The sequence below is a fragment of the Corylus avellana genome, chromosome ca7 (genome assembly GCF_901000735.1).
Source record: "Corylus avellana chromosome ca7, CavTom2PMs-1.0".
Lineage (NCBI taxonomy): Eukaryota > Viridiplantae > Streptophyta > Magnoliopsida > Fagales > Betulaceae > Corylus > Corylus avellana.
Genome location: NC_081547.1, coordinates 8,384,384 through 8,397,749, shown reverse-complemented (window position 1 = coordinate 8,397,749; position 13,366 = coordinate 8,384,384). Strand labels below are relative to the sequence as shown.

At 34.5% G+C, this 13,366-nt stretch overlaps 1 protein-coding gene across 1 annotated transcript; it reads left to right on the top strand.

Annotated features, from left to right (window-relative positions):
- The first annotated feature begins 2,492 nt into the window (after positions 1–2,492).
- On the top strand, positions 2,493–13,147 carry LOC132187817 (senescence-induced receptor-like serine/threonine-protein kinase). The gene is made up of 7 exons (XM_059602255.1): positions 2,493–2,543; positions 3,748–3,825; positions 3,952–4,021; positions 11,522–12,026; positions 12,111–12,595; positions 12,723–12,855; positions 13,045–13,147. The coding sequence occupies exons 1-7, from the start codon at positions 2,493–2,495 to the stop codon at positions 13,145–13,147; spliced, it is 1,425 nt and encodes a 474-aa protein (XP_059458238.1).
- Positions 13,148–13,366: the final 219 nt, after the last annotated feature.

The window sequence follows — 13,366 nt, the reverse complement described above, 5'->3', positions numbered from 1 at the left end:
CAAATCTTTAATCTCAAATTGTTGACTTAAAAACTATTGAAGGTTAGGAATACCGACAGTATCATCACCAATAATAATCATATCATCAACATATAGTAAGAGAATAATGAGACCAGAATCTGTTTGCTGGATAAAAAGTGCAGAGTCATAGGAGCTAGAAACAAACCCAATTTGTGCAATAGTGGAGCTGAATTTGGCAAACCAAGCCCGTGGAGCCTGTTTCAGACCATATAATGCCCGACGAAGTTGACAAACTTTGTGAGGCGGATGATCATATCCAGGAGGACGCTGCTGATAAGTGCCAAATATTGCATATTTGGACCCCTTTATTTACATTAGTTAATCCTTTAGCTGTGTCATTATTTAATATTTTGTGTTAGTTTTGTATTTTGTAGGTCATTCAAGAAAAACTACAGCTTTAAAGGAAAAAATGCAAAGTTTGAAAGAAAGCATACTTTGAGAAGACCTAGATGATGTGGTTAAGTTTAACCAAATCCAAGAAAAGGTTAAATCGGATTAAAGATTAGATTTGATAAAATTTCGGATTGGATTCAAATTTAGATTTTGCACACATCTCAGTATTTTGACCATAACTTTCTAGTCAAATATCTGATTGACGTAATTCAAGTGCCATTGGAAAGATAACTCAAAATACTACAATTTGTTGTGAAATATGATTTTCCTAATTCGGAAGGTTACTATGCCAAAATCGCTCTACAATAAAAGAACACAAATTTGGACGAATCCTATTCCGATTTCAGACTTCTATTTTGACTATGGGACAGACCTCCGAATTATCTAGGTTTAATAGGGCTTCTAGTACTTCCCTAAGCCTCTAAATAGACTTCTTTGCATTCAAGAAAAGATATACAATTCCAGAGACTAGTTTTGGGATACAATTTTTGAGATAGAATGTAATCCACAGCTTTTCTTTTAGTTTAGTTTTTCTTTAGTTTAGGTTTTATTTTTATGTGGAGCTAATTCCCAACTAAGGTTAAGGATGAAGCCTCACCGATGAAGAACATCAATACTTTCATGTAAGTCTTTATTTATCTGATTTTATTGGGTTTATTATTTCAATTGTTTTACTTCTTTTCAACATGTGGCATGATTCGTGGATATCTTGTTGTGATTCAAGGATACACTTGATGATTTAAGATAATTTCACATAATTGATTGCTTGATTTTATTTGCCTAAATAATTGGATATCCCTTGTGATTTGTTCTACTGATACATTTGGTGTTTCAATTAAGATTGGATATCTTTTGTGATTTACGGATACATCTAATGATTTAATTGATATTGGATTCATTTTGTGATTTGTGCAATGAATGGATACATGTGATGATTTTGATTAACTGTTGAAGCATAATAAAACATAACTAAGATTTTAATTGTGAGAACTTCAGATTAATATTGATAAACATGGATGTGTGTTGTTATGATTCGATGAGTGTGAATTCCAAAACCTTAGTCTTTTATCTCTTAGTTTATTTTCATTAGTTTATGTTTGTCTTTTAATTTTTAAAACCAAAATTCAAAACCCTTTTGGAACTAAGTTAGGATTTAATTAGTTTAGATATAAATTGTTCTTTCAAAAATACAATTCTCTGTGGGATTAACCTCGCACTTGCAATCCATTAAACTACAATCGATTCGTGCACTTGCGAGTTAAATAAATTTACACAACAGCTGCATGTAAACTTCTTCGCTAAGATCACCGTTGAGAAATGCATTTTTCACATCCATTTGGAAAAGATCCCAATGACGCATTGAGGCTACGGTAAGGAGGGATCGAATAGAAGTAAGGTGAGCCACTGACGCAAAAGTCTCATAATCAATGCCATACTCCTGATTAAACCTATTAGCCACAAGACATGCCTTGTATCGCTCAACAGACCCATCAGATTTTGTCTTAATCTTGTATTCTCATTTGCACCTTATCGCAGTTTTGCCTGAAGGTGAATCAACTAAGTCCTAGGTATGGGTTTTGGAAAGAACATTAAGTTCTTCGGACATAGCATTCTGCCAAAGAGGATTAGTATGAGCCTCACAGAAAGAGTGAGGTTCATGTGAAGTAGCAAGAGCAGAATAACAGTGATAATCACGAAGATGGGGAAGGAAGAGTTGTTATCCTAGTAGAACGACGAGGGATAGAGAGATCAGGCTCAAGAGTAGATGGATCAACAGGTGGGACATAGGCATTGCGGTCGACCGTTGTAATGTCGTCTAGAGAGCTTGTCATCCCTACATCAAAATCAGTAGTTTCGAGGAGCAAATCAAACGAGACATTAGTGAAGACAGGAGAAGAACTAGAGGGACTAGGAGGAAAAGACTCCATACCACTAAAGAACTAATGTTCTCAAAAAGTGACATGCCGCGAGATGCAGAGCCGTTTGGAAATAGGATCATAACAACGATATCGTTTATGTTCAATGCCATACTCAAGAAAACAACATAGGCGAGAACGAGGTTCTAATTTCATGCGTTCATGAGGTGGAAGAAGCACGAAACAGACCCAACCGAAGATATAGAGGGATTGGTAATCGGGAGGAAAACCATACAGGAGTTCATAGGGGGACGTATTTAAAGTAGAGGGAGACGGAACCTTATTAATGGTGTAAACAGCGGTAAGAGTTACTTCTCCCCAAAAGTGTTCAGGGGTAGAAGCAGAAAGGAGCAAAGCCCTAATAGTGTCTAAGATGTGCTTGTGTTTACGTTCGGCACGATCATTTTGAATTGACTATTGAATCTGTGGGTTTTACAGATTGAACAATAGATTTACCCATCTTTTTACGAAAATGGCCAAGAGATGGAAACCAAACATTTATCAAGAAATAATTTTCAAATATTATACCTAATTTTTTTTCATTAATTAAGTATTTAACAATTCAGCTACTGATTCTCGTCCATCATAATCTCTCTCTCAAAAAAATAAAATATCAATGGTTCTTCTTCCTTCACTTTTACCTCATGATCTTGGTTGTTGACTTCCATTGGAATCGATAGCATTGTTGACAAGTAAGTTGGCAATGACATCATACCAGAAAATAATTACCAGTTAATTATATTTTAGGGCGTTACACCAGTGACACGATATCCATTATATACTTCATTGACTTTGCCAATGTCATTCCTCCCACTTAAGAAGTGGAACTTCATTATAAACATATTTGTCCTTATACAAACTATTTTTTTTCCAGTTATATGAATCATGATATCCATTATATATATACTTCATTGACTCCAATGCCATTCCTCCCACTTAAAAAGTGGAACTTCCCTATTAAGGCTACTAATGTCGACATAGAATTTCTCTCAACCATTATTAGAAACATATTCGTCCTCAAACAAACAATTTTTTCCAATTATATGAATTCCGGATATCTATTATATACTTCATTGACTTTACCAATGCCATTCTTCCCCTTAAAAAGTGGAACTTCCCTATTAAGGCTACTAATGCCGACACAAAATTTCTCTCAACTTTTAATACCAACTGCATATGTATCTCTCTATATAAAGAGTTGGCATGATTAGGTATGCACAAACCTGTCATAAACTTTAGTTAGAATTCACTATTAAAAATCAGTTTACAAGAGAAAGGTGTTAAAGAGCTTATATACACATAGTTAAAATTAGACTTAGCCTATGTGGGACACTAAGCTCGTAACAAAATCATAGCTAAATGAAGCTTGTAGTGGTGCTCTTCTTGGTTGTAATTGTGACATCTTCTTGCTTGGTAGTGCCCACGAGAGATGTATTGGGTGGAACATACGGACAAGAGCAGTGATATCTTGTCCGAAATGGAAAAGAAGTGGAAGGTAAAAATCAAATAGTGGGATCTCCACCAAAATAAGACAAGACAGGGGGATTCATATAATTGGAAAAGTAGTTTGTGTAAGGCCTCATATGTTTCTAATGATGGTTTAGAGAAATTTTGTGTCTAGATTAGCAGCCTTAAAGTAATGGCAATTGGCAGAGTCAATGAAGTATATACTGGCTATCCTGTTAGTGGGAGTAAGTGCTTGAATATCTCAGTTGATTTCAAATAGATCTACAATTGTTCTGAAAAGATATGAAAGTAAGCAACAATTAAAAATTGAAGTTTGTAAAAGAAACTAAGGGTTATAGAAGAGAAAGAGGGGTAATAACTTAAAATTTTATTGATACTCAAAAAATTAGATGCATTTATATAGGCGAATTTTTTAGTATTTTTCAAGCAAAATATTGAGAGAAAAATAAAATATAAAAATACAAAATATTCCAATATTTTCAGATATTTGTTCAGATATTTTCTGTCAAAATATTTTAATACTATTAATTTAATATTTGAGAACTCATCTAAACATGACTCTCCTGCATCATAATCTCTCTTCCAAAAACAATAATAATAATTCCAATCACTTTTACCTCATGATCTTAGAATTTTGAGCTGTGTTTCTCTTGAACTGAGTCACGGTAATTGGCCCAACCCAAGCAGTTCTAAAATTTTGGCCCAAGATATCAACAGAAAATACAATAATACCTCTGCCAACACGGCCCATGAAAAACTTACATGCTAGTGATGCTACACTGGGGAATCATAACGCATACAATAATACCTCTTGACGGTTAAAAGAAATGAATAACAAGCCTTTTCCGCTTCATTGAAGTAGCTACGGCTACCTAGGGAAAGCTGTACGCCCAATAATATATTTCCCCAACCATTTATGTCATAGAACATAGTTATTGAAAAAAAATCATAAACATATAAAAATATAGGATTAAATACTAAATACCCCTTAGGGTTTCACAACTTTATTTTTTTCTCCCTAGGGTTTGATTTTTATCACATGAGGTCCCTGTGGTTTTGATAATAGACCAAGTTAATCCTCCGTCAGTTGACCGTTAGTTGACTTAACGGAATTCCACATTTACCAATCAGGTGTTGACACGTGCCACCAATTTAATTTTTTAATTTTTTTTAAATTAAAAACATATGTATTTTTTTAAAAAAAAAAAAAAAAAAAAAACACAACAAAAAGAAAAGGAAAAAAAATTGGGGGTGGCCGAGTCACCCCCTTGGCCATTTGGGCGTGGCTCGACCAGCCCCTTTGGCCATGGGGGTGGCTTGGCCACCCCCATCTGGCCGGAGCCCTTGGCTCCAAGGGGGTGGCCGAGCCACCCTGTTGGTGCCAAAGGGGGTGGCCGAAACCACCCCCTAGGCTCCATGGGTGTGGCCAAGCCACCCCCAGTACCCATTGGGGGTGGTTTCGGCCACCCCCCAATTTTTTTTCCTCTTTTTTATTTTGTTTTTTGTTTTTTTGTTTTTTTGTTTTTAAATAGATTTTTTTAAAAATTTTAAAAAAAATTAAATAGGTGCCACGTGTCAACACTTGATTGGTTCACGTGGAATTCTGTTAGGTCAACTAACGGAAGACTAATTTGGTCTATTATCAAAACTACAGAGACCTTCTGTGATAAAAATCAAACCCTAGGAGGGAAAAAATAAAGTTGTGAAACCCTAGAGAGTATTTAGTATTTAACCCAAAAATATAAAGCTATAGGATTTTCGAGCAATCCTAAACTTCCTATGAGCAATTCAAGGTGCTCTCAACTCCTACAAACACAGGGTTTAAATAATTTACTTGATTGATTTTCTTATTCATAAATAATGCACTATTTAAAGACAATAGAAAATAGAATCCCACATGAGATAGGACTTCCATTTAAAATAGATATATCTAATCATACCCAAATAACAAATAACAATATATAAGAAATAAACATAACATAAGAGTCCTACACATACAACAATATTAAAATAATAAAACAACTATAAAACATTAATGAACTAAATAACCTAATTGATAATATTTCATAACAGACCCACTACCTAACAATGACTACCCATAACATTCCATCCCTCTTTGAATCGACCTTGTCCTCAAGGTCGTAAAAATCTTGTGGTGAAAATCTTTTTCGTTCTCCTTTGACTCACCTTCTTCTTCTTTTTTTCTTCGTTTCTTCCTAAACCAAACAAAGAAGGCAATCTTCTTTTTCTTTTTTTTCTGGCGAAGCACAAAACCAGGTTGCATTAATCACCAAATTTTTTGTCTCTGTTGTGAAATGAGAACCTGATAGGGTTTGTCCTACTAAAGACCGGTTTGGTATGGTGAAATTGTGTTTGCTGGTGGACTGAAATGTGCATGAATTTTTGGTGGTGGAACTTCGATGTGATGACGGTGGTGTGGTCGGATTTTTGAACATGACGGCTGAGTTTTGGCGTTGTTGTGGTGGTAGTGGCGGTGTGGGGCATGCAGCTTTTGCACCCGCAACATCGTTTGTTGCTGCTCACGTAGGCGTTCATTTTTTATTTCTGCTAAAGTGCTCTCGAATCTGTCAAACGACTTGTCCATTTTTCTTTGGAATTCTTCCACTTTTCTTTGGAGTTCATGCACTTCCATTTTTCTTTGGAATTTTTCCACTTTTCTTTGGAGTTCATGCACTAGACCAACACATTGATATAGACAATCCTCTGTAACTTGAAGCGGTGGGTTACGGAGAGTTGGCTTGAACTTTGTTACGTACTTACGTAATGTGATGAGAACTAAGTAGAAAGATTGATATGGTGGGATTTTCGAGGAATCCTAAACCTCCTATGAGCAATTCGAGGTGCTCTCAACTCCTACAAACACAGAGTTTGAATAATTTACTTGATTGATTTCCTTATTTATAAATAATGTAGTATTTAAAGACAATAGAAAATAGAGTCCCACATGAGATAGGACTTCCATTTAAAATAGATAAATCTAATCATATCCAAATAACAAATAACAAGATAAAAGAGATAAACATAACATAAGAGTCCTATACACACAACAATATTAAAATAAAAAAAAAAAAACAACTATAAAACATTAATGAACTAAATATCTAAATTGATAATACTTCATAACAGATCCACTACCTAACAATGACTACTCGTAACAGACAATAAAATAAATATAAAACATTTTATGTGGTTCGGTCTATGACTTAGATGTATATGATAAAGCTTTAAAGGGTTATATTGTGTTCTTACTTAATTCATGAATTTTCAGTAAGCTTTAGTTTGATATTTCTCTTTAACTGTGATTGACAGTAGTAACAAGAGGGTGGTTGACGACGATGATCGGAAATGCGCCTTAAATAACAATAGGCCAACTATACGTAAAAATGAAAGTTAACTATGGGCTGAAATGGGCCTGAGTTTTAAGTAATATCACAAAGGCCGAACATAAATGGGCCGAAAATGAGAGCCAACTATTGGTTGAAATTTTGCCTGGCATTCATCCTCTGCAATAAGTAGCATAGTCAAAATGGACTTGGATAGAACCAAGTAACTAAATCTATTGACAAAATCCTACTAGCTAACTAAGTTAATTATCTCTTGTATGATCATTGACTATGTTATCTCTTAAAATCCAATATTCTTCAAAGCAAAGGATTATGATACCATGCAACTGTAACACCAGAGTAAAATCAATTAATTAGTATTTTTTTTAAATGCAATTAATTAATAATTGACTTCATAATTCGTTTTTTAGTCTTATGAAAACTATGCATTGTGATAGCTGCTTTACAAAATTGTAGAGAGATGAATTTTAAAGGAAAAAATGGGCTCACTTCACACACTACAAAAGTCAAAATATTTTTACTTTGAGCCATGGACTCACACATTCACCTATAAAATTGTTAAATTTTACTGTCGTAGAGAACCCATACGCAGTTGTAGACTTTTACCAGTGAGGTTGGCAAGAGGCCTCTCCTTTTGAAAAGTTGACTTGTTATAAGTGAGTCTTTTTCACTTTTATGTTTTCATTCTCCCCATTTTGTATCAATTGATTCAATCGGGAGAGAAGATGACGACTCTACTTCTCATCCATCTAACCAACGGAACAAGTGTGGCTGGCAACTCCATTCCCTCTTATCTTCCTTTGCAAATTAAGGCTTCAGAAAATATTTTCAATAAAATTATTTTTCTAAAAAATTAATGCCCTTAAAAAAATGTTGGCATTTGACTCATACAAATTAGTGATAGCAGAGAATGCTTTGCAACTTTTGGTGAACACGTCGGTAGATTCTGACAACCTCTAGTGGCGGTAACTGGCTGTTGGCAATGAATTTTGGGAAAATCCGATGACTTATGGTGGATTCCAATGGCAGTAGAGAATGAATTGCGAAAGAGTGTATAAAAAAATGTTCAAATTCGAAAAATAATTTACTATTTTAAGAAAGAGAAACTATTTTACATAAATTAAAAAAAAAAGGTTTTTTTTAGTCAATATTTTCAATTTGACGATAATTTTCAACTATAACAAATACTGAAAAATAAAAAAACATTTTCAAAAGACATTTTAGTTGAAAATAAATAGAGCCTAAATTAAAATTTTCTTTTCCTCTCCTTCTCCTCTGGCTTTGGGGAATGAATACAGATCTTGTCTGCATCTGATCAGGAAAAAAAATCCTGAACCTTGCCCCGCGTCCTTTTGCATGTAATAATAAATTCTTTTTTTCACTGTCGAATTATTGATTGAACAATAGTAATAATATAACATAACTTATATGTGGTTGTGGTACAAATCAAGATCTTTGTATCCTCAAATGAAAAGTCAACATGTCAGCTTGAAACCAAAAAAAAAAAAAAACATATGTGAGCAAAACACATGATCCAACCTTTCTTTCACTCTAAAAGAATAAATAAATAAATAAACCCTCCTAGCACAGCCACTACCTCCCGCCCATGCTAGACCCGCCAATTTTTTGCCTATATTTACACACATGTATTATTTGGGAGACATGCTATACATCCTCCCATGATCATTCTTCCATTCTTTTTTTTTTTTCTTTTTTTTTTTATTTAAATTATCATTGGATTTGTAGGTCCACAGATCTTATAGTAATTTTGAAAAAAGCAAGAGTAATGCTACACATACATGATACATGCATCCACTTTCCTAACTTCATTTCTCCACAACCATAGGTGGCTTTTAAAATAACCATTAGTAATTGGTATCCAATGATAATTTTAAAAGCCACAAAAGTGGGTGTAAAAAAGTGAGAGTAAGTTTAACATTTACCCATAAGGAAAATGTTAATCCCACCTTTTTTGGATTTCATCCAGATGAAATGCATATTCCATGGAGAGTATGTGATGCATGAACCTTGCACCAACAATGAAATGAATTGCATTTACTAATCGTTTCACTTTAAAGGAAGACTTGACCCCTCATTATGGTCGTCGTCTTAGTGACTATGCAGTGCTCTCCTTCTATGGGTATGAAAAATTGTGTAAAAAGTATAAGTGTAGCATTATTCTTAATTGATTGCCATCACTTAATGAATTGAATGCATTCATGTACAACATTATGATATGCCATACCAGTTGGGCATTAAAGTTAGTTTCCTGGTAGTTAGTTTTATGGTAGTTTGTTTCACTAGTAAAAAATAATATTTAGTTAAAGTAGAAAAATGTTTAAAATTATTGTAGAATTAAAAGCCATTAAAGATTAATCTCATATTCAATAGTTTCATTCAATAGTAGTTTTAAAAGCTCTACATATAAGCATGAAAAAAGTACGTAAACTAGTGAGTCTACATATTACTCTTTAATAAATTATGTGATGCATGAAACTCACACCGACGAAAATCTATAGCATATAGGGAAACCAAAGTTAATAAGGAATGCTTGTTGGTAGCATAAATCAATGGGTTGCTTTAGTGCCTGTTTGAGATTGCGTTTGAAGAACTTAAAAGTACTTTTAACACTCAAAAAATCTTTTTGAAGAAAAAAGTATTCATTTGGTAAAAAATTAAAAGCGCTTTTAATGGCCCAAAAAGCTTAAAAATAGTTAAAACGTACTTTTGACAAAGCTTAATAATAAAGCTTTTGTCAAAAAGCTCTTTTTGACTTAAAAGCTTTATTTCTCAAACACAATTCCAAACAAACTTTTAAACTTGAAAGGAGAGACAAAGTTTAGAGAAGAATGCAGAAGAAGAAAGGGTAATAATGGGCTGGGCTATGTTTCAAAGGCCCAGTTAAAATAGGTCCAGTTGAAAACTATTCGGTAAAGTCCAATATATTGATTATTAGTTAGAATTCTGTATAGATATTGTTAATAGTTGTGTTAAATGGGCTACATTATAGGGTAATCACTAATTAGTTGAGTCAGATGGGATTAATAAATATTATAAAGAATAAAAAGGCATGAAATTTGTTACTAATCAAATTCAAGAATCGTAGACGGGCGGGCTTTCTCAAAAAGCCCAAAAAAATTCAACTTTCTCATTTCTATTTATAAATCATTCAACCATTACAAAACACCTATTGGATCAAGAAAACCACCTTCCAATTACTCTCATAATCTTACAATTTTTTCCTCAAATGGGTTAAGATGATAAGACCCAGATAAAATGGCTTTAGAGATCAACCCATCTCCCCCAAAAGTCAATGCCCAATAGAAGACGTGTTAAAGTCTTGCATAGTTGGTCTTCTCACAGCCACTCTCACGACCCTTACGTCAGAGATGGACTTGATCCCTAGAACAAAAACAAAATCTAACCCACCCATGGAAGTCTCAGTACTAGGGAGGAATAAAATCCCCACACTCACACCTATCATTCTAATCATCCCCAAGCTTAACTACATTAGAAATCCCATCCCCCATAAACCTTATCCCTAATGGACCATGGCCTTTTAATTTTTATCTAGGAACCAATTTGGGACTCCTAGAATATTTCAAAATTAGTATATGTATGTTTTTATTTTTAGAAAATTTGATAATGGAAGGTATTTAAGAGTGGCTGTCATTCAGGTGGTGGGAACTCACATTAAGTTATTGCTTTAAAGCAATGGTTGGATATATACACTAGTATATATCCCTTCACTTTCTTTCTTTGCATTTACGTGTATCACTTTATGTAAAGAGCTTTCTAAGCTTTTCTTTTTTGTTGCTTTACTTCTCTAAACTCATTGTAAAAGACTCTCTGCACTTCAGCTATAAATACAAATGAACTACTATGTTATTTGGTAAGTTAACCAAAACAGGACTTCCCAAATTCTTTCACGTAACCTACACTTTTTGATTTTTTTTTTTTTTTGGTTGAAATCTTTGTTTGGTGCATTCCAAGTTATTAGCATGCTTGCCATGGAGTATCACAATTGATGCGAGAATTGATGGAGACAATTGGTTTTTAGAAAAGTTTGCAGTAATTAATCTAGAAAAATCACAGTATTTATGATTCACAGTTTGTTAGAAATGTGAGGGAAAAAACATTTAGGGTCTGTTTAGTAAGTGCGATTTTAAAAATTACGTTTTTGAAATCGTTACTTATTAAAATCGCATATGCATTTAGTAAAACATGTTAAAAAATACTTTTTTCTATCAATTGAATGTTTGGATAACATTAGTATATAATTGCGGTTTTATGGACAAATTACCGATAAGGACATTTGTTTTCAAAATTTCAATGTTTCATTTGCATTAACTGTGGCAGCGGATGAAGATTCTATTAATATAGAAACCGGCATTCGTTACAAATCTGATAAGGAACTTGTAAGTATTGGAACAGTTGAGACAATATCCCTTGATTCTTGTGGGGATTCGCAGTCGTTAAAGAACTTGAGAAGTTTTCCGGTGGGAACAAGGAATTGTTACACCCTAACACCGGAGCAAGGCAAAAATAATAATTATTTGGTCAGGGCTTCATTCTGTTATGGGAATTACGACGGCAAAAACATTACCCCAATATTTGACCTATATCTTGGGCCTAATCGGTGGGGCACAGTGAAATCACATGATATAGTTAATTTTGCAATTATTCATGTCCCCTCAACGGATTACATCGATGTGTATCTGGTGAAGACTGGCGATGGGGTACCCTTCATTTCAGCATTGGAACTACGACGTTTGGACAATTCCATTTATCATATTGAGGATGGCGCGCTCGCAACCATAAGGCGATATGACATTGGCATGGAAACATCTGAATCAAGTTTCAGGTAAATCAGTTAATTGTAACATCAATTGTATTTGTATCATTTTGTTTTGGCACACTCTGATGCAATATTATTTCTTCCCATTAGGTATCCAATCGATCCCTATGATCGTTACTGGAATCCATTGCTATTTGATAATTGGACTCCAATCACCACCGACTCAACCATTTACAGCCAAGGCAATGATAACGCATATAAATTACCAGCCAAGGTGTTGAGGACTGCTGCCAAAACACCAAACGCTAGCATTCCATTAAGCTTATCCTGGTCTCCTCCAGATTCTCTTTCTAAATGTTATGTTTACTTTCACTTTGCTGAGATTGAGAAGCTTGGAGCCGGCCAGCAGAGGGTATTGACAATCAATTTGAACGGTGAGCGCAACCTGGCAGAATCCATTAAACTTGATTATCTGAGGCCACTCACCATAGTCCAAGATGATCCACCAATTAGTGGCAGCCGGCTATATTTTTCAATAAATGCAGCAGAGGGAACTAAGTTTCCTCCAATCCTCAACGCCGTTGAGATTTTTGTGTTAAAAAAGCTTCCAAATAAAACAACGGCCATTGATGATGGTACTCTTTCTTCTCCTTTCTATTTTCTTTGTAAGGATTATGCTCAAAATTATCATTATAGGAAAGGTATATTTTTCTTTGAAATAATCATATGTTAATTCTTTTGTTTTTGCATTAAAAACATTAGTTGAAGCTATCATGCAAATCAAGGAACAGTACTCTGTGATTAGAAACTGGCAAGGCGATCCCTGCGTCCCAATTGAATACTCATGGGATGGTTTGAACTGCAGTAACGACAATCCTCCAAAGATCATCTCATTGTAAGTGTGCTTTCAAAACATCAAAAGTTGATGCTTATTCCTTGAAATTGGCACAATAGAAGAAACTATTGTGAGAAAACATGTGTAACTTAAACAAGATAATGAACATGGTGAGATTTGTAAGAGCATGCATGTAGAAGATGGATAAGACTAATTGCATCGTATCGCATGGTACACTGATACGTGCAGGATAACAGCCATGGGTTTACTATACATGTTAACTCTACGGTCAAAAGTGACTGTGCCAGTCACGAATAGTTACTTCGTGACTGGCACAGTCATGTTTGATTGACGGGTCACTACAGGACGTACATCATTAGTAGTGTGGGCCACCCAAGGTCGGACTCGGTCAGGTTGCTAGTGTTATGGATGGTCGCTTACAATGGTCGGGGCACCGGCATTGTATTACAAGTCTCTCGGGACAACGTCAACCATGCTGAGAAGGGGATATATCTCGAGTATTCCATACAGTTTGAACTATCACTTGATTCTTATAGTTACAACATGTATT

Bases quoted from the DNA above. Each gene is read 5' to 3' on its own strand.
- LOC132187817 (XM_059602255.1), top strand. From the start codon at position 2,493: ATGAGGTGGAAGAAGCACGAAACAGACCCAACCGAAGATATAGAGGGA. The intron at 2,544-3,747 runs GTAATCGGGAGG...CTTGCTTGGTAG, and splicing joins CCGAAGATATAGAGGGATTG to TGCCCACGAGAGATGTATTG. The intron at 3,826-3,951 runs GTAAAAATCAAA...TTTTGTGTCTAG, and splicing joins AAATGGAAAAGAAGTGGAAG to ATTAGCAGCCTTAAAGTAAT.